Source organism: Amphiprion ocellaris, chromosome 17, assembly GCF_022539595.1.
Source record: "Amphiprion ocellaris isolate individual 3 ecotype Okinawa chromosome 17, ASM2253959v1, whole genome shotgun sequence".
In the NCBI taxonomy this organism is placed as follows: domain Eukaryota; kingdom Metazoa; phylum Chordata; class Actinopteri; family Pomacentridae; genus Amphiprion; species Amphiprion ocellaris.
In genome coordinates this window covers 22,440,487-22,465,982 of record NC_072782.1, presented here as the reverse complement: position 1 = coordinate 22,465,982, position 25,496 = coordinate 22,440,487, and the positions used below count along the sequence as shown (strand labels likewise).

Below are 25,496 nucleotides of genomic sequence, written 5' to 3'. Positions count from 1 at the left end.
TCAGTATCAGCACTCACAGAGTTGTTTGACACGATCAGGTTTTTTAATACCTGCCATTACAAAGTCTGATCCAATATTTATATTACACAGTAACCCAGTGCACTGTCAAGAAAGTGTAGTCAGACAATTGACATTTTTGACCACAGAAATGTATTCATCATAAAATCAGTCAGTAATGTTTTTGAAAAATAGCTTCCTGATAGTGATTTAATGTAACTCAGGTTAAGATCAGAGTTCATACAGAGCAGATATTGACATTATACATAAAGTGTGTGTGTTTTCTGTCCTGCAGGGAGTTTCTGGGTCAGGGCTGGATGAAGGTCGACAAAACTGAGAGGACTCCGTACATCATGAAGACCAGCCAGCACTTCAACGATGTAAGACTAAAGTGTGGCTTTCTTCATGAGCTCAGGTGTAGTTGTTCATGTTCAATAGGTCTGGAGGGACTGATGGTGTTTCCCTGCTGGTTCAGTAGCAAATGTCACTGCTACATCCAACGATATGTGTTCCACCGACATAAACCACTTTCTAACAGCAAGTGCTGCTTGATACTTTCATCTGATGTCTAGAGACCATGTGAGATGGAAGAACAACTACTTTTAACTGGTCTACAACCGAGGCTGGCTTCATCAATGTTTCTCCTTCATTAACCATTTTTTTCCAAAAATCTAGGCATACATGTTTTCAATGGCTTTTGGTTGCTCTTTATGTTCCTAATATTTTAGAATTTTATATTCTGTTCTACAAATTGATTTCACATTTGGTGACCTGTCCAAGGTGTCCCCTATCTTCGCCTTAAGTCAGCTGGGATACACTTCAGCCCCCTGAAATTGATTTTACCAATTAATATCCTGCTCTCTCTCTTTTTTTAGTACTCTATTTTACTATACAACTTGGTTTTACAAATGTTTTTTGTTCTTTTTGTCGGTTTTTTAGTATAGATTTGTTGTTGCCTGTCTATCGACAACATTTTAGTCACCTTGGGAAGTTGTAAAATGTGAGGTGTGAAAAAATTTGATATCACTATGCAAGTTTCATGCACAATTTTAGTGCTGTATGTATAAATATACACTACTGTTCAAAAGTTTGAGGTCACTTAGAAATGCTTATTTTAGAAAGACAAAAGAAGCCTTTATCATCACAAGTACATTTTTACAGCACTTTGAAATGTTGTTTTTCAAATATCCCAATTGGGGTCAGAGCGCAAAGTCAGCCATGGTATGGTGCCCCTGGAGCAGGAAGGGTTAAGGGCCTTGCTCATGGGCCCAACAGTTTGAACCTCTGACCTTAGGATCAGTAGTCCAGAAACTTAACTGTTGTGCCACCACTGCTGTTTTTTAAAGAACAGCATTTTTTTTTTCAAAGATAACATTAAATGAATCAGAAACACAATCTAGACATTGTTAATGTGGTAAATGACTATTCTAGCTGGAAACAGCTGGTTTTTAATGGAATATCTCCATAGAGGTACAGAGGAACATTTCCAGCAACCATCACTCCTGTGTTCTAATGCTACATTGTGTTAGATAATGGTTCTGAAAGGCTAATTGATGATTAGCCTTTGTGCAATTATGTTAGCACATGAATAAAAGTGTGAGTTTCCATAGAAAACAGGAAATTGTTTGGGTGACCCCAACTTTTGAACGGTAGTGTATGTTTAATTTCTATCTATATTGAATCTGTATGAATGTCGTGCAGGTGTGAACGCTAAGCTGCTGCTGTCTCTTCTGCTGTTGGGTATCAAGCTTCTAAAACATCTGGTTTGAAAGTCTTCTTGATTATCATGGGTGTGGTTAACCTCACCACCTTTAGCTAGTCTGTTTGATCAGTTACAGAGGGCCCTAGCAATCTAATCAACTATCTCAAAGTGTTTTACTTGAAGGGATGGCACAAGAACAACACATGCTTGGTAGGTTGGCAAGAAACAGACACATAATGAACTGCACACTCCTTATATGCATTTCATGCTTGGTGAAGTTCTATATGATCTAATGTAAGGCTACTCACTGGTGTCCCAGCATGAAGGCTGCTCTTGGAAAGTGGTTTGTGTTGGTGGAGTACAAGCAGCATCCCACTGAACCCAGAGCAGCAAACTTTGATCTAAAAACAACCTCTGGTACGTAGAGGAAGACTGCATCGGGCATGTTACAGTCTTTCATGTAACCTGTAGTGTTTACTGTGTAGACACTGTTCCCTGACTTCAGCCTTTAAAGCAGAGCCTCCTCCCAGGTGACATAAGGCTGATAAAACTGCACCAAATATAGGTAGAAGTGCTGCTCAACCCCTCCCACATCGAAGGTCCCTGTATCAGGCCAACAGGCTGTATCTGTTATTAAATCCCATTTTTAGATGTTTGTAAAGTGCAGCACATTTGGCGAAGAGGCTGTCTGGCACTGTTGTGATTAAGATAGATGCAGCATTTGTTGTGTTCATTTCCACTGAGATTTTTTAGAACAGATTCAGTGACATCATTGTCACTGACTCACTGTTATAAGTCTGTAGTTTACTCTCTAATGTAAAGTATTGATAAGACAGAAGTATGTTTTTCAGGTCTCACTCTGACCTGCTGATGAGGAGATATATTGTATTTCCAAATTCTCCTGAACGTCTCTGATCCATAGAGGGTGTTCATTTTGGGTTAAGGCCACATTTTCTTTGTGGTTCCATAACTCACCAGGCCTCAATGTTCACACAAACACAGATATGAATCCAACACTTCAATGCTTCTTTAAACTTTGTCAGCTTTTCCTTATGACTGTCTCATGCCAAAAAGAACAACGCCAATAATGCTACGTCTCCTGCCATAATGCTTCAGAATTGTTAAAAAAAAAAACAAAAAAAAAAAAACAAACACATAAATTGTAACAAGAAACACTTCAATTACATCACAGATCAAAATGCGGAGTTCAGCTACAAGCATGTACAGCACTACTTCCAGCGAACACCTACTTTTAGGTTCATAGCACAACCTACTGGACGACTGTCTGCAGAAAAGGATCCTGCTGTTGGACCATCATATAGTAGGATTCAGTGCAGAGTCTCAGCTGTTCCACTACATAACATAAGGTGCCTATTTTGACTGCAATTTTTTACCGGTTTGGCACCCTTAGGGATAAAAAAAAAAAGGTTAGTTTGACATCGCTTCCCAAGAGGACAAATTCTAGATTTTGACATTTTGAGTTTCATATGACATCAGCTCATCATGTCCCTTGTTTGCAAAATCTTAATTTTTGCTGAAAATAGTAACTTAAGATGTCAAATAAATGTCGTTATTGAGTTAAGCACTTGAGTAAATGCACTTAATTATATTCCATATAAGACTGTTTTCAAATTAAGCACAAAAGTCATGTAGTTAAAATGAGTTTTTGAGACGTGTCACTTTAACTTTGGGTCATTTTGGAGACAGTCATTCTTGATCCTTTTTGATTCTGTTGCTGACAGATGTTTGCCCACTCAGTTTATATCACTGAGATGAATTACTAGAAACAACTCTCAGTACAAAGTGATCAAGCTGAACAGCAGCACAAACATGCAGAAACTAGAGTGAGTCTCCCTCCTCAGATGAGTAACCTGGTGGCGTCTCAGATCATGACCCACACGGATGTGGGCTCCAGGGCCAGCTCCATAGAGAAGTGGCTGGCAGTGGCTGACATCTGCCGCTGCCTCAACAACTACAACGGTGTTCTGGAGATCACCTCCGCCCTCAACCGCAGTGCCATCTACCGGCTGAAGAAGACCTGGGCCAAAGTCTGCAAACAGGTTTGTATCCTCTGTTTAAAAATTAGTCCTCTTCTGTGCACCAGACTTTTCTAACATTTCTCTTGTTTGTTTCTAGACAAAAGCACTGATGGACAGGCTGCAGAAGACAGTGTCATCAGAGGGGAGGTTCAAGAATCTCAGAGAGACGCTGAAAAAGTAAATACTTCTGAAGGAAGGATATGATAAATGTGTGAACCTTTTTACAACAGCTGTGTAATGTTATGCCCTGTGTGTGCAGCTGTAATCCTCCATGTGTCCCGTACCTGGGCATGTACCTCACTGACCTGGCCTTCATCGAGGAGGGGACACCCAACTTCACTGAGGAGGGCCTGGTGAACTTCTCCAAGATGAGGATGGTAGGGGATACTCTTTCTTAGAAGTAACACACATCAGTCAAGCGATTATTGTTTCATTATAAACATTTTTTTTGGTAGCAATTTCTTCATTTTTACAGCTGGATGGTAGTTTGCTAGAATAAAAGCTGATATGGCTATTTCCTGGAGGCAGCACATTCTTTTATGACTCTTCTTTGGAGCGTAGCGTTTTTAAAATCACAATAGCACAAGTGTGAGGAAGTCATCTGCTGTAATTGAGCTGCAATTTAAATGCCTTAGCTTTCCAGCTAGCACATTCACAAACAACAGTAATCAAAAATTACTGTATATGCAAAGGACAATCCAAAGGAGATCTTCACACATCTATTTCGTGAGCAGGTGCATAGAGGGACGAGCATATCCAAAAAGTTCAGACAGACTCCCGCACACTATCTAGCTTGCAAAGATATATTTATTGGTGCAACATTTCAGTACAAGACCGGGCAATGAAACGTTGCACCAATAAATGTGTCTTTGCAAGTTCAACAGAGTGTGAGAGTCTGTTTGAACCCTTTTCAACATTTTTGACATTTCACACTGAGCTGATCTGCCAGTGTCAGGAAAAGGCGTGTTTTCAGAGCACATTTTTTTGCATTTAGCATGTCATTGCATGGCATGTTGTTGCACAAATGACTCTTACCCTAACCCTAACCATCATGCATGGTATTTTAACACTGGAAAATGACATGTGAAAAGCAGGAAATGTGCCTAAAGTGGTGTGCTATTACATGGGTCATTCCAGAATTGGAGGACATTTGGGCTTCAAGATTTTTGAAAAATAAACCTTCTCTTTTACAAATTTCTGCTACATATTCATCCATTATAGGTAATAAACTATCAAAGACTTGATTTGGCTCAGCTTACACATCAATGGTACCATTTTTATTCCATGCTGTATTTGCTGTCTGCTAACAGCTCTGTCTGCTAGGATTTCTAATCACAGTAACAGGGTTGCTAATCTACGCTAATGTTAGCTTCTTCTCAGGAGTAGAAGCTCGATATTTAGCTAGCTGTTACTGCTAACCAAGAGGACAAACTTACTGATGGAAAAAAGTAAAAAGAATTTGTCTTATCCTGATAATATGAGGTAGAGTGAGACACTCAGTCAAGGCTGACAATGTTATGAAAATATGAAAAATTGAAACGAGGACATATATTTGCTCTCCCCATTCTTTTAGTAAACTGTTTGATGATGTTAATTCCAGCATATCATGTGATTCACTATGTTCTTCTTCTTCTACCAGCTAAAAAGGTTATGCTAACAGGGTCGCATGCATGTTTTGGGGCACATGTTCCATTCATGATAATTATTATTTAAAATATTATGTTCCCAGAATTACAAGAGACATCAGTAAAAAAAATAATACTCAAAAAAAAGGAGATTTAGGTTTTATTTTAACTGTTTCATTTGAGATTCAATTTGGTCATCAAGGGGGTGGGACAAGAGAAAAATGGCATTTTAGGGGGAACTCCAGACTTATTTGGTATTATTAAAAATATTTTCAAATATTATTTTCTCCTAGTTATTTTTTTAGATTTGGTCTCAGGGCAAGTAAATTTACACAACAAGTGCATGTTTTAGTATGTTGGACTTGGATTATTTGAAATTTGATGGGTGGGACATAAAATGTCCTCCAATTCTGAAATGACACTTATGCAGTTGTAGTAGATCATGTTAGAACTGCCCAGAGCAACTGAAAACTTTTGGTAAAGCATTTCTACTTTAATTATAACTGGAAAGAAAAAACATTGGCCAGGGCAGGTAATAATAAAAGTCACCCTACCACCCCTTGCTGATTGTTTCTTAACTCTCCCTGTTCCGTCAGATTTCTCACATTATCCGGGAGATCCGTCAGTTTCAGCAAGCACCTTACAGGATAGAGCACCAACCCAAAGTGAGTCTGATGAGATGCCTTCAAATCTACTATTGACTTATTTGTGAAATGTGAAGTTTTAGAATTAAACTTAAAATATTGTGTGTCCTTCCAGGTGACTCAGTTCCTGCTGGATAAAACCCTGGTGATGGACGAAGATACTCTCTATGAGCTCTCACTCAAGATCGAACCCCGAGTTCCACCTGGATAGCTCTAAATTCATTTCATGCACAAACATATCATACACACACAGTTACACATGCATGTATATACATGTTTTTACAATACCAACTCAACAAAGCTTCATTCTTCATAAAGCAGTCATTGTTCTTAGGAAACTCAGGAGAAAATGTGCCTTGTTGAATGAATATCTGAAGTGTATATTTAATGAACAGACCGTATAAGATGTGACTCTTTACCATTCGATTGAACAATAGTGACTGTAGTACCATCCTATTAGCTAATGAACATGGCACCAGAAAGTAACCAGTTGCTGCTATCACACTGTAAATAGCAACAATCTGCCTCTATAGTCTTGCATATAAACACTGTCAGATCAGTTTTACATTATTTCTATGATCATGGCTGAATGAACCTGCTCTGGGCCTCTGCTGACCCCCGTTTCACCTGCTCTCTGTGCACTGTGTACCAATACAAAGCCACAGGGTTGCTGTGTGGTAGTTTGCAGGTTAATTTAGGATCTAGATGGGTTGTTTACCCAGAAAAATTGAGAATAAAATGAAGCAGACAAGCAGAAGAATTGTGTTTTAAAAGTTTTCTGTAATTGTATAACTGGAAATTTGATACTTCTTATAAATACATTATAGAAAAAATGTTAAAAGTAAAATTTCAAAGTCAGATTCTGGTCTTCAGTTCTGACCAAAAAAAATTGGAGGGGGAATTCAGGAATGCACAACCCAAATTAAATATACACTACTGTTCAAAAGATTGGGGTCATTTAGAAATGTCCTTATTTTTGAAAGAAATGCAGTTTTTTTCAATGAAGATAACATAAAATAAATCAGAAATCCAGTCTCGACGCTGTTAATGTGGTAAATGACTATTCTAGCTGGAAACAACTGATTTTTAATGGAATATCTCCATAGGGGTACAGAGGAACATTTCCAACAACCATCACTCCTGTGTTCTAATGCTACATTGTGTTAGCTAATGGTGTTGAAAGACTAATTGATGATTAGAAAACCCTTGTGCAGTTATGTTAGCACATGAATAAAAGAGTGAGTTTTCATGGAAAACAGGAAATTTTCTGGGTGATCCCAACTTTTGAACGGTAATGTATGTCACACAGATGCTTGCAAACTTCGGGATACTTAAAGTTTAAAAGCCAAATCATGGCTTGCTCATGACTCATGTAGACTTTGAACATACATGCAGTTTCATTCACACTACAATAGATACTCATCAATTTGCTGCCCAGACGGTTATACCTCATGTTGAACACAGAAAAACACACCCATAGACATTTCTGAAAGGCTAAATGAATACTGTGTAAACCCTGCATTTATGCCAATCATGCTGTTTCAATATCATATTTTGCGATAATGAAACAGCATCTGACTCTGACTTTTTCCCGGCTACAGCAGCTGGTTGCAGGTTGAACTGTAAAACTGTGTCAGCGCAATTATTTATGAGGTGTGTTGAGCACAATGGGCAGATAATGCACAGGATTTCTGGAGAACTTAGAGCTTCCCACTGGGTTTGGGCTCTTGATGGAAAGCATATACACATCAAAGCCCCTTCAAAGTCCTGTAGCGACCACTTAAATTACAACTTTGCTAATTCTTAATTATAAAGAGGTACGCTACTGTTCAAAAGTTTGGGGTCAGCCAGGCAATTTAATGTTTTCCATGAAAACTCACACTTTTATTCATGTGCTGACATAATTGCACAAAGGTTTTCTAATCATCAATTAGCCTTTCAACACCATTAGCTAACACAATGTAGCATTAGAACACAGGAGTGATGGTTGCTGGAAATGTTCCTCTGTACCTCTATGGAGATATTCCATTAAAAATCAGCTGTTTCCAGCTAGAATACTCATTTACCACATTAACAATGTCTAGATATGTATTTCTGATTCATTTAATGTTATCTTCATTGAAAAAAATGCTCTTCTTTCAAAAATAAGGACATTTCTAAGTGACCCCAAACTTTTGAACAGTAGTGTAGATGAAAGAGAATCTCCTCATACAATGTCACCTCATGACAAGCATTTGTTTTGACACCTATTTTTTTTTTTAACACATGCACAGGCAGTGTGCATATAGCAGCACGTATGGACACAAAGTTTGGGCTGTATGCAGATATCCATACTTACGTGGAAAGCATGACGGATGAGTCAAGTCAGGACCTGATGATTAGCCACTAAAACACTTACAGCATCAGTTTTATTTAGTTATGAGTTCACCAACATTCCCAAATCAATTTACAGTAATATGGCAACAAACAAACTGCCACACAGTGAACCTAGGGTTGCTAATTCAATTCAGTTTTATTTCTATAGCGCAAGTTACAAGTCAAATTGTCTCAAGGCGCTTTACAGAACCCATATGCCTGAACCCTAAGGTCCCTGTTGCAGGTACTTTTACCGAGCTGATAATCAAGCCATGTGATGATGTGTGTCTGTGTGTGTGCATGTGTGTGTAGAGACATGCTGAGTTTCCTAAACAGCTGAAGTACAGTTTAAATATTTTATCTACCTTAATGATAACTGATTTGTCTGTTGTCGTTGGGCTCACAGGAGACGTCGGTTTGGGCTTCACTTTTTATATCATCTCATAAAACTGAAAGTTTATGTCATTGCAGATTATGTTGTATTACATTTGCATGTCACAGCAACAATCCTTGTAGTTTATACACATTTCAAATCTTCAAAAATACTAATTACAAATTTAAAACCTTCTTGTCCTGCTTGACAAGCAATCAGTCGTTTCAGTTTTTTAATAATTTTGTACACAAAAGTGTCATTTTTTAAGAGGAACGGCCTGAAAGGTTTTCTTACATGCCACAAAACCATACACTTAAACAGTTCTTTTACATGTTTCACCATTATTATTATTATTATTATTAGTTCTTGTCAATGTGATCATTTCATCATATTTTTAACCTCACTGACTGTATTAGTAAAATAGTATCTTTGCACTATTGATTTATAAAGAATGTCAGTAGACTCTAAAGTTGTTCATAGCATGAATATAGCATGATCGTCACCCTCTGTCCTTTAAATGATCCTTGTAGGAAAGGTTTTTTTGGAATCTTTTAACATTTAAATGCATTAGTTACAGACCTTCGCTTTCTTACACTGCTGTATACTTTGTAGTTCCACTTTTTCTGTTTTGTTTTCCATGCATTTCTCTGTGTAATGTACAGATATTTACACACTCCAGGCTTAAAAATAAAAGCAAAAAAAATATTAACTGTAATATTTGTGATTTGTTGTTGTAGCAGGTAGAAAAAGCAAACAAAGCAGCTTGTGAAAACACAGCTACAGCGATGGAAAAACCCTTAAAATTTTACACACTCAAATATCATGAATTATTTGTGGAAAGATCTTTTTTGTGTTTCAAAAGATGTGGCTGCATTAGACAAACAAACAAAAACAAATTCTCTATTTTTTTTTGTTTGTTGTTTACAAGAAAAACTAACAAAACTAAATTCTTAACAGTTTCAATGTTAGTTCTCAACATTGTCATTATCAAAGTCAACAAATAACAGAGAATGTTCAAAACTGAACAAAAAAAATAAACCACCACATCATCACATTAAGATTTAGTAGTCCTGCCATGAGCACACAGTAGAGCTCTAATCCTGCAGACATGTTCCCCACCAGCCTTTCACGCTGTTGAGGGGTAATCTTGTTCCATTCTTCTTGAATTATTGCTTTTACTTCTTCTGAATTCTTTGGTTCACACTTTGAAACAGACCTTTTGATAATCCACTACAGATTTTCAATGGGGCTCATGTCCAGGGATTGAGCTGGTCACTCTGCGACCTGGATACTGTGCTCCTGCAGCCAAGTTCTACTGACCTTTAATGTGTGGCGAGGGACATTATGTTGTTGAAACATCCAGTTTTGACCTGAACAGAACAGTGCACGTACAAAAAGGGAGCATGTGGGTTTGGAGAATGGTATAGTACTTGGCAGAGTTCAGTGTGTCATCACAGACAGTGAGATGACCAACACCAGCAGCACTCATGCATCCCCAAACCATGATACTGCCTCCACCATGCTTTACAGTAGGTACTGTACATGCTGGAGATAATGCTTCACCTGGTCTTCTGGGTACCCTCACATTAGCAGGAGGAAGATAAAGCTGGAAACTAGACTCATCTGACCACAGAATCTTCTTCCAGTTCCTGGCTGTCCATTTCTTGTATGGTTTGGCCCAACAACGCTGGGCTAACCTCTGTCTCTCATTGATCAGGGGCTTCTTGACAACCTTGTAGGACTTTAAGCCATGATCTAAAAGCCGATCACGTACAGCGCAGGTGGAACACTGGACACCAGTTTGGTTTGAAAACTGCTACTGAAGCTTCTGTGTTTTCGCTGCACATGCGGATCAGGATGCGGTCATTTCTTGCTGAAAAAACCCTTGAACGCCCAGATCTTGATTTGTCTTCCAAGCTGTTGATTCGTCTGCATTTCTGCAGAGTGTATCCAACTGATGAAGGACTGTATCTGCATTTCCTGGCTATCTGGTGGCAGCTGTGAGCTTCCTGGCTGAGAATCTTTATCTTCAGGCATGTTTCCTGCATTAGTTCCTTGCTTTAGCCATTTTTGTCTCTGAAGAACTTTCAAATGTGCTGGTTTTATGTAGACACGAAGCATGGCAACAAAAATCGTGTCTTCTAATAAAAAGCATGACCTTCATTCGTGGATCACTGGTACCAAAAGGACCCTGTACTCAAAATTTCTTTTGCATCATGGAACCAATCAATTTCAAGATTTTAACAGATTTTTTAGGATTTGTTTAGTATTTTGGCTGTACTGCAAGAGTTTGCACTTGAACACCTGAACTTAAAAACTTTTTTCCACCATTGTAGTACAATTTTAAGAACAAGTTAAATTATAGTTGCATAATCATTATTATCATAATTATTATGTTACTGACAAAAATACAAATCATTTAAAGGATAAATTGGTTTTGACTAGTTTAACTGTACATACACAGGATACTGTGTATGTACTGTATTGACACAGTTGTATGTCTTTGTCAACCAGTGAAGTTACTCTTTTCATCCATCTCTCCTTGTGTTTCTGAGTTATTACATTGAATAATGGCCAGAAAAGCATTTTTGCAGAACATTTTGTTTGACCTTTTGAAATTAATATCTCAGAATATTATCATAATAAACCCTTGTGTGAAATTTTATCAGAATTAGTATATGAATTCTTGAATTTTGGCCACAAACAGGTTTTGTGAGGTCACAGAACCCAAAATCAGCTGGGATGGGTTTGAGCCTCCTACAGTCTTCTACTGAATAAAGTGGGTATAACGGATGGATAGACAATACTAGTATTAAATATTATACTTTAATTAATACTTAGCATTTTAAGCGCACACGAAGTACACAGATGTTTTCAGAATCAATACAGTGTGCATGAAGGAAAAAAGTTGCATTTCTGCATCCGAACTGTTCCTTAATGTTACATAGGTGGTCATGACCCCTGTAGTAAAACTCCTTTAGGGTGCGCCCTGCAGTGTAGTGTGGAGAGGGTGAAGTGTACCGTGGCTTCACAAGTTTCAAAACCTGGCGAAAACCTGTATTCTCTACATGCTTGTTAGAAAATGTATTATAAATTAGCTGTAGTACCTGGTGGTTCCAACAGGTGGAGCCTCTCACTGTTTAATAGTGTAGAGACCTGAGGAGTGACCATGCAGAGGGCACTGCTGGGGTTTTAGCCACCATGACAAAGACTTCTGTGACACTTCTGTGATACCCTATGTTTTGACCAAATCAGGGACAAAACAGTCCAATATTAAAATGAGATGTCATTCCAAGACATCCTTGTTTGATACTTAGTTTTTACTTTAACACATATGTAATTTTACATACATTATAATATTATGATGTATTATGATGATAGGGCTGCACTTTCGCCTTGCAGCTAGAAGATCCCCGGTTTGCATCCTGGCCTTCCCAGGATCTTTGTTGTGTTTGCATGTTCTCTCTGTCCATGAGTGGGTTTTCTCCGGGTACTCCGGCTTCCTTCCACAGTCCAAAAATATAATGAGGTTAATTAGGGATTCTAAATTGTCTGTAGGTGTGAATGTGAGTGTGATTGCTTGTCTCTATATGTAACTCTGTGATAGACTGGTGACCTGTCCAGGGTGTCCCCTGCCTTCACCCAATGTCAGCTGGGATAGATTCCAGCCCCCTGCAACCCTAATGAGGATTAAGTGCTGTATAGATAATGAGTGGATAGATTATGATGGTATGTGCCAGAACTATATAATATTATGATGATCACACAGGTACAGTTGCCCTGAGCATTGATTCTTAGTTGGCACCACTGGACATGTCTCCTTCTCTGTTAGCTTACCATCTGCGGTGTCTCCGTAATGTTACTATGAAATAAGGCAATACAATACAAACAAAAAAATAAAATAAAATGATCTTTCAAAAAAACATTTTGCAAGTGAGCTAACAATAGGCTGGTGCTAGTTGTGTAGCAGAAAGCTACAATAACGTCATGTAATCACGATCAGTCATCAGTGATGGGCTGTTAGTTTCAGGATGAGCCAAACTTATCTTCCTCTTGAAAACGTCGTAAACTGAATAATATTGTGTTAGCTTTGGTAGTAATAAACTGCAATTATATTTTATTTAAAACTTTTATCCAAAGCGCCTCAGCACTCAGGATCTTTGCCAAGGACACTTGAACATGGTGAATCACAGAACCACTAAACTTCTGTTCTAACTCAGCTTTGTTTTGTTCTGTAAATCTTCTTTTTTCCCTGCCTTGGATTTAGCCTTTTGTCCATTTTTTCTTCAGCTGCAGTGTGCAGAGCTCTCAGGGTCAGACTGTGTGAGATTTGCAGCAGTAAGAGGAGATCATGCAAAAATATCAAGGTCATACTGGACGGTGATATCGGACCCTCGGTAGTCATGGTTAATCGTGGCTCTGCAGTTCCTCCATTGGTTTCTAACGGTCTGTGTCTGAACTTATGATTGGTCTCCAGTTTTTAATCCCACATGAGGGGGTGGAGCCCCCTGAGAGAGGAGAGTGAAAAGCTCTTTAACCAGAGACCTTCAGCAAGAAAGCAGCAGCTTCTCTACAGGTACTGTAGCACCTCTTCTTAATTCTCTGATCAGAAATTAGCCTCCTTTAAAGTCCAGTACCTATTAAACCTTCAGAGCTAGCATAAAGATGTAGTGTGTGTACATCTTGAATTTTAATATTATGTTTTTGTATGCTTTTCACATTTACAGATCATGCGGCAGGGTGTATCTGATTTTCAAAAGTCTAAATATATTAATAGGAAAGGTAGATGGAAGCTATGGACATGAGATGATATTTCAAGGTGATACAACCAGGATTAAAGACTAAAAGAAAGCACTTTTTTTTAGGCCTTTCGTGAATATTTTACTTTAAGTACTTGATATCTGTGGTGGTGTTATATCTTCTGTGTCCTCTGGAGAGGACAAAGCTGCTCTTGCAGAGTTAAAAGGTCACATCGGCCCGGGGAGGGCAGGCTGATCCTGGGTCTGGAGTGGGTTTGGTATAATCCCGACCATAAGACCACATGATCCTTAGCGTCAATTAGCAGAAGAGGCTTCTCAAGGACTGATTTCTCTGATAACCTTACATTTCCATTTAATTTCCCCCCTTCTCCTGTCTCCCTCTGCCTTGGCCTCATGTGGCCTTGATCTTGTGATCAGTTCAGAATGTCACAGTGTATCTGAGCCAGACATGGCTTGGGTCTTGGCAGTAGATCCTGGCACCACTACTGCCCTCCACTGATCTATAAATAAAGTTACCATTGACCCACAGAGTGCACTGTAAGAGGAAAACGTCACAGAGCGGGTAATAGCAGCAGATGAAAATCATGTGACTCCTCCATTATCAGTGTATTGCACAGGACTCACCGGCCATCTTTCACCTCTGACAAGGATTACCAGGAGTGCTGATGTCCTCACAGTTTCCCTCTATATTAAGACACAGTCTATTGGACGTTGTCTGAGAAGGACAAGCTAGAATATTATATCTACCAGCTGTTTTATTTAACTAGATTTATCTCTTTTGATGGGCAAATTTCACTAGCACTTTTTTTGGGTAATAGTTAATTCCCAAAGCATTAGCAGTCATATGAAACCAGTCATTCTGTGGCTGGGAGACTGTGATGATGCTAAGACGCTAAGAGCATCTGCTGTTCTCCTACTGCTCTAAGCTTGTTACTGTACTGAACCAAAACCTGCGTGGGAGGTGGTGGGGGTCGTCAGAGCAGCAGAATAAGTCTGAATAATGTATAATGTTGTAGGGTCTTAATGTTGTATTAACTATATTTCTAATTCTTGTAAACTTGTTTCAAGAGATAACTATTGTAGTTTCAAGCAATTTTAGCTGATTATATCAAGTTCCCACATTTTCTAGTTCATTTTAATTAATAAGATTAATAAATGAATCTTGAAAATATATACATTTAAGTGTTTCATTTTAAAGCGAATCACATAAATTCCACATGAGTAAAACAGCTACTGCTGCTCTGCTGAGCTAGGTTAGTTAGCTTTTTAGCAGGAATACTCAATCTACTGTTGTTATTTTGTCTGTTATTGATATAATATAAAAAATTTTCATTTGTAAAGTTCTGGTGTACCCTTAGTAACTGCCAAAGTGTAGTGTAGTTTTGGCAACAGGTAACAGCTCAAAAACCATCCAAGTGCAATTTGTGTAGTAGTGTAGTATTTAAACCTTTTAAGTTTAAAGCATAAAATTAAGATTTTATAAGTTCAACATCTGTTTTGCATCTTTCTGTGACATAGGGTAGAATAGCCATATCCAGTTCTGTGCTTCCTCAAAAGTCAGCATTGTTAAGACAGAAAGATTCCTACTAGAGTTCGCCAAGTTACAGTTTAATATGCCATTTTTTTTCTGGATTCACTTCACCCCTGAAAGGCATTTCACTAATTATGATTGGCTGTCTTGCTAAATTTTGGCATATTAAATGGTATCGTGGCCTGCCATAGTAATGAGAAGGCTATAGTGGAGGCCCTGTTTGCTATGACTAGATAAGTAGTTGAATGCACCTGTGACTGTAAAGCCTGAGTGACACTTGAAATGTCTCTATTCATACACAGTTCATAAACAAATGTTTGTCTCTTCTGTCATTTTTATTTGCAGTTCTTTTGCTACTGAGATACCCAGGAGTTACCCAGCTAGCAGAAAGATGGCGAGCTCTTTCACACGCCTGATCTCTGGCCGCAACACGGCTGTGGCGTTGGCCAGTTTGGGTGTAGGAACGATGGCCACCGGATTCTTGTTGAGCGAAAACAGCTCCCTGGCTGCTGAGGCCAAGAAGAAGCTCTATCCTCCCAGGTAAGACAGGGCAACACAGTTGATACTGGACAATGGTGCAAAATGTGATGGTTTCATTTCGTGAAAAATAACACAGGACTACACAGAAAGCTGTACGTGCAGTGGATGGACAGTCTCGACAAGCCAGTGAAAAGTCCGCACTATAATTATCATCCTTGACTACACAGAATCTGACTACGTGCTTCACATGCACATTTCAGAAGAATGACTCACTGCTATGTTTTCCGGAGCAGAAGTGAAAGGTGACGTTTATGAACTAATTTGTGTGTTCAAAGTACAGTGCCATGCCTCCACGAAGGCTACAGTACTAATCACATTTGTGAATCAGTGTGACTGTGTGGTTGTCATCAGCTCACTGTCACTGAACTTCTGAGAGTATGAGAGGTGGATAGACCGGCAACATCCGGGAGGCTCAGCCAGGCTCTCAAGTTACATCTGAGTTACCTCTGACTCACTCTCTTTTACACTTCACACAGTTTTTCACCTTCCCCCTCTCTTCCAGCCTTTGCTGCTATATATATGCTGTATATAGAAACAGTGCTGGATAAAAAACAATGCTGTAAAAAGTTTCTGTTCACTTGTTAATGTCACTGAGACTTGCTTTAGACTGGACTCCCTATGGTCCTGACTTGTCAGAACATTTCAATTTTAAATTTTCACTTGGTAAAATCCACAGAAAATAAAATACCACAGACCTTGTATAGCGACATATCTTCAATAACTGATGATAGACTGTTTCCAACATTTTGATTTGTTAGGTTTTCCACGCATAGTTTTGTCGGGTTTTAACCCTAATTGTTAATCAGGTAGATGTGTAAAATACGAATAATGTAAGTTCTTGACCCTGATATCTAAATTAGTCAGCTCAGTTTGTATAATAGATAACAATATAGAACCTTAACCCTAATATTTGAATATGTTAGGTAAATTTGTAATATATTTAATATTGGAGGGTTTAAACTTTTATATTTAATATAGTCAGATAATTTATATAATAAATAATATTGTAGGATCTTCATCTTAATATTTAAATCAATCAGGTAATTCTGTATAATAATAATATTGTAGGTTCTTACCCTAAAAATTTTTAATTAGTCGGATTAATTTATATAAGAAAACATTGTAATGGTCTCAACCTTAATGTATGAATGTGTTAAGTAAATTTATAACTGTTAATCATATTTCTCTGCTGGAAAGCACTTTGTCTAATGCTGTTTTTGATGTGCTATATAAAAAAAGTGACTTAAGTCCTTATTATCTGCATGGTTTGGTTATGAAAATTTATCTGTTCTGACTGGAGATTTGTTTGTGAACATTTAAAGAGTAACTCCACACAAGATTTGCAAGGACAAAAACAAAACTACACTAGCGTTTGAGGTTTTAAAGGTAAAAAACTTTTGAACGTCGGCCTACACCTGACATTCCCACTGGGTGTGGCTGCGTTGTAGGGCTGTGCTACATCACTGATGCACAGGTTGTCCTTCTTAGCAGGCTTATTGGACTGGGTGAATTTAAATCTCTTTGATTCTCCCTCTCCTGTAGCTCTGATTTCCCTGACCTGAGGAAACACAACAATTGCATGGCTTCAGCTCTGACTCCAGCCATTTATGCCAAACTGAGGGACAAGGTCACCCCCAACAACTGGACCCTGGATCAGTGCATCCAGACTGGAGTGGACAACCCTGGACACCCTTTCATTAAGACGGTGGGCTGCGTGGCTGGAGACGAGGAGAGCTACGAGGTAACATGAGACAAAGATCAGAGTTTAAGTCGAAGTTATTATTCTGAGGAAGCAGAGCTGTGAGGGCTTACGCTACCGTTCAAAAGTTTGGGGTCACCCGGGCAGTTTCATGTGCTAACTGAATACTCACACTTTTGTTCTAATGTAGCATTAGAACACAGGAGTGACGGTTGCTGGAAATGTTCCTCTGTACCACTATGTAGATATTTCAGTAAAAATCAGCTGTTTCTAGTTAGAGTAGTCATTTAACACAATGACAATGTCTAGACTGTGTTTTTAATTAATTTAATGTTATCTTCATTGAAAAAACTGCTTTTCTTTCAAAAATAAGGACATTTCCAAGTGATCCCAAACTTTTGAACAGTAGTGTATGTCAATATTATATTGCCTCCATTTTTCAAGCAAGACCCTACAGTGCTACAAATATACAAAATTGCCTGACCACTTTAAATAATAAAGTGATTTAATTGTTTATTATTAAAATAGTCAACTATTAAATTTGATTAAAAATGTTAATGTTCAGTCCGTATAGTATAAAATACAATGAAATTCACCTAAATTAAACAGTGAGCTGAGTCTCTACAATTAAAAGTACCTGGGTGTTTTAAAAGGTGCTATGATTCATTTTTGACTCCTGAAAACAAATTTACATACTTACTTGACTTTGCTACTGTCACCAGGTGTTTGCTGACCTCTTTGACCCCGTCATCAAAGACAGACACAACGGCTATGACCCCAGAACCATGACACATCCCACTGACCTGGACGCCTCCAAGGTTGTACCACAATCCCATCACTGTCCATCCATCTGTTGATCCTGCACATATAAAATCATCATTTTATTTCCCATCTTTATCCTCAATCTCCAGCTCACCCATGGCATGTTTGATGAGAATTACGTTCTGTCATCCCGTGTCCGGACCGGGCGTAGCATCCGTGGGCTGAGCCTCCCCCCGGCCTGCTCGAGGGCCGAGCGTCGTGAGGTGGAGCGGGTGGTTGTGATGGCCCTGGCCGGCCTGAAGGGAGACCTGGCTGGACGCTACTACAGCCTGGGAGACATGACGGAGAAGGAGCAGCAGCAGCTCATTGATGTGAGTTAGTGACTTTAGCTTTTAATCTGCACTTTTGATATGGATAACTTTGAAATGATTATTTTTTTAAGCTTTAAAGACCCTGACAGTCTATATACTTAATCAACCTCTTATTACAAGTATTTTTTTGTGTTGATATGTAATATGCAAAATAATGAAAGTATTTTTTGTGCATCAATTAGAGCTGAAAAACACTTGAATCAAAATGAAACAAGGTAATAAATATTAATAAGGGATATTAAAAAATGAAATGGTGTTCTTTTAGAAAAGTCTGTCAATTCATTACACAATGAGATCCAAACCATCATTTTCAAACAGAGGAAACAATAACTGCAGAAACGCGGGATTTCAAGGCTTCTTTTGTGAACAGCGTGACAATTATATTTGTAAAACCTTAATTTTATGATTCTTGAGGGTGAATATTAATTATTGTCACAAATTTTATAAAAAGCTAAAATAAATAAATAAATAAATAAATAAAAAAAATTCAGGATACACAAGCTAAACAGGAAAACATCCACTGCAAGAACATGTCTTTTTGGAGCTTTCAGGTTATTTGAACTAGTGAGGTAAAGTTTAAAAAAATCCCCCTTAAGTCAAAAAATTTAAATATATGATATAAAGGTAATTAAAGCAAATAAAATCCTGTGAATTTCACTGGAGTTGGAGGCAGCTGTTTCTATCTACTCAGCTAGGCCAGTTAGCTTTTAGCAGCACTAATTTATCTGTACTGTTTTCTCCATTGTGATTAGATTTAGTTGCTGCATAATTTAATGTTACACTGTATGTTACATAAAAACATACTTTATCAACAGATTACAGCATTAAAATAAATATTTTAAATACAAAAATGCAGGAAATATGAAAAAGTAGGTAAATTAGCTAAAGCTACATATACAAGCTATTTCGCTATGTTAGCTAGTTCTAGCCAGCCAGAGCACATCATTGCAGTTCATGTTTAAATGTGGTGTTGCCTAGTTATTAATTTCGACAGAAATGACATATTTGCGGCATAATTCTGTTTAAATTTTAAGGTACTACATGTCAAAAAGTAAAATTTTGGTCTTAATTTAATTTTGACCAGTATGTATCCATGTTTGTAGCACAATTGTGTCACTGCTCTGTTATTTGTCACCTAAAGTGGATTTTTAACTATTGTCACAAGCACAATATTCTTTTCTGTTTCAAATAAGCTAAAAGTTAGTCTACATTGAACAAAAGCTAATTTGACTTTAATGAATGCATTTAAATAAATTATTTAAAGGTGGTTAAAGAAAGTTGAATTTCTTCTCATTTATTTTACAAGAACTGAACAAATGTGGAATCAACATGTACAGCATTCTTCCAAGAGCCCCAAGGGGTTACCAGCACTGGAAAGGCAGGTTTTGGGTTTCAGGGAGGACAACACCTGGCAGAAACTAAAATGAAATAGACTACATAATGTAGTGGTTGCATATAGATAAGTCCCAGTCAGTTATGGATGTTTTTGCTCTGATCATTTCACGCTGGACCACATGAAGGATCACTTTCTGTTTGACAAGCCTGTGTCTCCATTACTCACCTCGGCTTTCATGGCCCGAGACTGGCCTGATGCCAGAGGGATCTGGTAAGGACATCACTGCTCAGTGAAACCCATCTCAGAGAGAAGACACTTTGCTGGATCCTCCCTTTTCCCTTTAGTGTGCAAAGCCCAATGTTCTCCTTCCCACTATAAGAATGTAGTGTCATGTAGTCTTTCTACACTCTGACATCCTTCTACCTCTGTCTCCTCCGTCACCTCCCCCTCCTGTAGGACCACTTCTTGTTTGACAAGCCCGTCTCTCCACTGTTGACATGTGCCTTTATGGCCAGAGACTGGCCAGACGCCAGGGGCATCTGGTATGATCTATTTAGCTCGGCTGCATGTCCACTGCTGTGTGACTATTTATGATTATATATGTTGGTGGGAAAAAGGCAGTTAAAACAACATAAATAATGTGTATTCTTTGTGGTAAAAAAGCATGTTCAAATTAACCGTGCACTGCATGAATATCACAGTGAAATCTCAAGTCATGAAAGTAGAGTTTTACCTGTGCAGCTCTTTGTTTAGTGCCTTGAACCAATTCTCTGCAGGCACAACAACGAGAAGACCTTTCTGATCTGGGTGAATGAGGAGGACCACACCAGAGTCATCTCCATGGAGAAGGGAGGCAACATGAAGAGAGTGTTTGAGAGATTCTGCAGAGGACTCAAACAGGTACAGTGGATTCTGTAAACACATTTATCATTCTGATCATTTATATGAATCAGTACAAGCTTTTTTTATTTCGCATTTAGTGATGGGGATGTACAGTTAAGCCCAGATTATTTACATTGATGCCAAACTTTGATTTACAGTAATTTTTTGTGCTGAATAGTATGTTTCTTTTGGTTGGAAAGGAAAGAAATAAGTGAACAATGAGCATTGATTGATAGTGTTTTCAAAACCAGGTTTGCACATGAAAACAACAAATTCACATCAGATGTTTTGGTGTAAAAAAAAAATGGCAATACAGTTTTTGCTTGTTTACATGAACAGGAAAAGACAGGTTTAATGTTAGATATCATATAGTGATGGGTTGCTCTGACTGCAGCTGGAGGAAAATTGTCTGACGGACTTAAAGTATTTTAGCTTTTTGGATGCATTACACTCAGCACCTGCATCTTTGTCAAACCTTTCAACTTTTTGCACATGGTGTCGCACAGGTGGAGCATCTGATCCAGGAGAGAGGCTGGGAGTTCATGTGGAACGAGCATCTGGGCTACGTCCTCACATGCCCTTCCAACCTGGGCACCGGCCTCAGGGCTGGTGTGCACGTACGCCTGCCAAAACTCAGCAAGGTAACATATACCATTTATTGTAGACTTGTAAATGCTAAAATGGACTCCTGTTTGAGTCACGTATGGTGAAAACTATAGCAGCTAGCTGTAGTAGGAAATCATTTCACCCTTTAAAATAATAAAACTTCTACTACTTATTCACTTTTCTTCACATATAGAATTGTTCAAAAATGGTTAATCATTTTGCAAAGAAACCAACATATAATAACTCTTTCTGTTCTTGATAATGTGCTTTTAATATTGCTATCACAGTTTATAAATGATTGAAAATCGCCCTGCAGGATCCACGCTTCTCCAAAATCCTCGACAACCTGCGGCTGCAGAAAAGAGGCACAGGAGGAGTCGACACGGCTGCTGTTGGAGATACCTTTGACATCTCCAACAACGACCGTCTGGGCAAATCTGAGGTTGTATTTACTGTAAAAACATTCACATCCTAAAAGAGTGTAATACACAGCTGTTTGAGCCACCATCATGCTGCAGAAATGAGCTGTGGTGTGTGTTTCCAGGTGGAGCTGGTTCAGCTGGTGGTCGATGGGGTCAACTACCTGATCGAGTGTGAAAAGAGGCTGGAGAAGGGCCAGGACATCAAAGTGCCAGCCCCCATCGCTCAGTTCAGGAAGTGAAAGCTGGACTCATCAGTGTGAGCTGAGCCTGCTGGAGGAGCTCAGACTACAGGGGAGGTCGTCTCTTAATGCCTCCCACAAAGGTCGCAAATATTCATGGTAAAATAATCGTAGACATGATCTGCACTTAGGGGAAAACTCTACCTCAAGTTAACTGTAAACCCCGACTTCACTAAATAAACAATATGAAACATTTGGACTCTTTGATATTACTTTATTACTTCTCATGTACACTACTGGTCAAAAGTTTTAAAATGCCCCAATTTTTCCAGTTTTCTATTGAAATTCAAGTAGTTCAAATCCAATGAATAGCTTGAAATGGTACAAACATAAGTGGTGAACTGCCAGAGGTTTAAAAAAAAGATAAGGTTACCCAAAACTGAAAAATAATGTAGATTTCAGAATTATACAAAAAGGCCTTTTTCAGGGAACAAGAAATGAGTTAACAACTTGAAGCTGTTCTACAGCAATGGAGGTTGATCAAGCCTTGAAAGGTGGTGCTACCAAATCCTACAGGAGTCCAACTTTTCTTGATTACTTACAACCCACTCTGTCTGCATAAAAATACTGCTGGAACACACCGTGGCACCATACCCTCAAGAGCATTACAGTATTGTACTGCAGAAAAAAGTGTGTTGCTATAAAAATGGAGAGGAAAAAGCAATGAACAATAGAAAAGAGACAGACCATCATAACACTTAAAAATGTAGGTCTTTCCTTCAGACAAATTGCAATAGAAGGTCAAGGTATCAGTGAGTACATTTGTCCTTCACCATCAAAAGGCACTCAGAAACTGGGGGAAACTCTGACAGGAAGAGGTCTGGAAGACGCAAAGCTACAACAGAATCAGAAGACAAGTTTCTGAGAGTCAACAGCTTGGTGATAGGCGGCTCACAGGACAACAGCTTCAAGCATAGCTTAATAGTGGTTGTAGTAAGAAGTCTCAGTTTCAACTGTGAAGACTTGGAGTTGCAGGTTTGACAAGTAGAGTTGCAGCAAGAAAACCATTGCTACTTCATCAGAATAAAAAAACAGGCTTGTCTGGGCCATGGAACACCACCAATGGACTACTGAAGACTGGAAGAAGGTACTGTGGACTAATGAATCAAAATTTGAAATCTTTGCTTCATCACGCAGGATTTTTGTACACAGTCAAGTAGGAGAAAGGATGGTTCGTCAGTGTGTGACATCAACTGTCAAACATGGAGGAGTGAGAGGTACCCTGAACCAAAACGGTTACCAGAGCATTCTGCAGTGCTATACAGTACCCTCTGGTAGTGCTGGGCGATATGGAAAAAATCATATATCACGATATGGATTATTTTATATCACAATAACGATATATATGACGATATACCACAACAAACTATGTTTTCAGTTATTCTCTGAAAAGTTTGACAAAAATTTAATTGCTTACTTTTCTCCATGAAACTTTAACCTGTTGCCAGGGCTGGATCCGAATATTAGATCCCCATGGTGGTATGCGGATATTTATTTTGAGATCCGAATATTCGCCCCCTCCTACCTCCACCCCCACCCCGCGTCGGGCGTTACGAACCGAGCCGAAAATTCGGCTCTTTCCTCCGTTAGCTCACCGCCTCTGACCTCACGGACCGAACCGAATATTCAAGTCATTCCTTCGTCCGTCCGTCAAATCCCCCCCCCCAAGACGGAGTCTCTTTGCGAAAAATCTCTTTTTTATTCTACTTTATTTTCACGTATATAAACTTAGAGTATGCATCGTGACAAGAAAACACTAATACAATCGTCGCAGGCTATTTAATGATAAATATGCTGTAATAATTGATAAAATTAGGTTAGAAACGATAGAAACGATAGAAGAGAAATGGCACGATAGACACTTTTCTATCGTTCTCACGATATGTATCGTCATATCGCCCAGCACTACTACAAAGCATTTTCTAAAATCACTTAGGGCTGTTGTGAGTGTGATTCTTAAATCATCAAAACCTCCTCTAACCATACGGGCAGAAAATATTCTGTCTACTGAATGAAAAAAAAAATTTAAACTGTTTAAGGAATGAAAATAAACATGGTTGTTAGAAAATTAACGTAACAGAAAAGAGTCATAATGAGTCAAACAGGTTAAAACTCAGGGTTTTCAAACACTATGGTTGCTTTAACATTAACACAAAACGATAAATAGTATTAAAACATGAATATATTTTAATGCATGAGCTGCACCGTCTTGATGCTTGTAATAACTGGTAACAAGTCAACTGCACCAGGAAGCATTTGTGGGAGAAGTTTTTTTCAAAACTTTCTCTCTATGCTGTACAAAGTGATTTTACTATAATGAAGATAATATTACTGATTTTAAGGCCTCAGATATGTGCATCAACTGTGAATTGAAATCAGAAACTCTGCTCTACTCTTTCTGGGACTGTTTGAACCTTCAAAAGCTATGATTCGGCTGGGAACAATGTTTAACTGCTGTCCATATTTCTTTATCTTGTTCACCTTTATATTCAGAAAACTTTATTCAGAAAACTTTATTTTATCCCCAGGGGGCAATTCTAATTATATTCTGCAAGAAGGTATTAAAACCAGAGGAGGTATGCACCGGCAGAGATAATGTTTTTTCTTTTTTTGAAATGAAAAAGGGTTTTGAGCAATTACACCTCCCCAAGATTGGAGGGCCACAATAGGATACTTTTTTGCCCTTTTTAAAAAATTGTTGATTAAATATAGCTGTTCGATCATTCTACCATAAACATAAGATTATTTTTTGAAGTATGAAAGGCATATTTATTTATTTTTAATTTTAAGAAAACTTAGTTTTATTTTTATTCTAATTATTTTGCTGATATATTAAGTTGAGCTATTTTATGTTTTATGGGTGAACGCTTGAGGAACTCACCTCTGACTGTGTTCTGTATAATAACCTGTTGGAACACCTAAAAGACAACAGAAGTCCAGGAGAGGGCAATATTTCATGCACCTGGTCAGGTTATTCTTTGTCTTTGTGTGCTTACACACAGAAATCCAAACAATCACATTTGTTGAAAAAAGATTAGGGAAAATAAAAGTGTGCAAGTCAGTGCAAATATGTACATTTACCAGAAAAAACTACAGTTTTCTTTATTACAAATTAACTTGCAAGTGTTACTAAACAGAAGCAATGATTTTGAGGAAATCTAAAGATATAAATGGTATATGATAACGAAGGTTTTTATCACATTAGACATGCACTCATGTTATTTGAGGCAAACAACATGAAGTAGCCTCCAGTTTGGGCATTACGGGGTTTTCATCTGCAGCAGACCGGAACTGTTTGGTTTTAAAACCATCCATCTGTCTGTGAAACCAACCAGCCTTCTCCTGAACTCACTTCAAACTGTTAAAGATGTCACCAAATGAGACAAAACACTGTTGTTGACTGCTATTCTCGGTGGTACCTAAAAATAATCTGCTCCTGCACAGTGCTTCACAGTGTAAGTCAGTAATACAAAACCATCTACATGTTATTATACAGCTTTGGGTCAAAGGATTTCATTGACATTTCCTGAATTTCACCATGAAGAAGAAAAAGACTGATGAGTCTAACGAGTTCCGTACATTAATTATTAAAATATTGGAAAGGTTTTGCACT

General features: G+C 38.3%; 2 protein-coding genes across 9 annotated transcripts in view; both read left to right on the top strand.

Moving 5' to 3' along the window:
* The window catches only part of rasgrf2a (Ras protein-specific guanine nucleotide-releasing factor 2a), a 64,013-nt gene extending 54,563 nt beyond the window's left edge, over nucleotides 1-9,450 (top strand). For all 7 annotated transcript variants that reach the window (XM_035958233.2, XM_035958238.2, XM_035958232.2 and 4 more), the window contains 6 exons: nucleotides 293-377; nucleotides 3,562-3,759; nucleotides 3,836-3,915; nucleotides 3,998-4,115; nucleotides 5,960-6,028; nucleotides 6,123-9,450. In XM_035958233.2, coding sequence (XP_035814126.1) covers nucleotides 293-377; nucleotides 3,562-3,759; nucleotides 3,836-3,915; nucleotides 3,998-4,115; nucleotides 5,960-6,028; nucleotides 6,123-6,218 — 646 coding nt within the window. In that variant the 3' untranslated portion in view covers nucleotides 6,219-9,450. The remainder of the gene's footprint in view (nucleotides 1-292; nucleotides 378-3,561; nucleotides 3,760-3,835; nucleotides 3,916-3,997; nucleotides 4,116-5,959; nucleotides 6,029-6,122) is intronic.
* Nucleotides 9,451-13,158: 3,708 nt separating this feature from the next.
* Nucleotides 13,159-22,078, top strand: ckmt2a (creatine kinase, mitochondrial 2a (sarcomeric)). Of its 2 annotated transcripts, none has more exons than XM_023292436.3 (10): nucleotides 13,159-13,311; nucleotides 15,372-15,566; nucleotides 17,109-17,307; nucleotides 17,988-18,083; nucleotides 18,177-18,398; nucleotides 19,919-20,004; nucleotides 20,511-20,634; nucleotides 21,123-21,257; nucleotides 21,539-21,664; nucleotides 21,767-22,078. In XM_023292436.3, the coding sequence occupies exons 1-10, from the start codon at nucleotides 13,226-13,228 to the stop codon at nucleotides 21,881-21,883; spliced, it is 1,386 nt and encodes a 461-aa protein (XP_023148204.2). In that variant the 5' UTR covers nucleotides 13,159-13,225; the 3' UTR covers nucleotides 21,884-22,078. The 2 variants fall into 2 exon arrangements, with proteins under 2 accessions (XP_023148204.2, XP_023148203.2); XM_023292435.3 differs by lacking the exon at nucleotides 19,919-20,004 and adding an exon at nucleotides 20,191-20,276 and having other exon boundaries at nucleotides 13,160-13,311.
* Nucleotides 22,079-25,496: the final 3,418 nt, after the last annotated feature.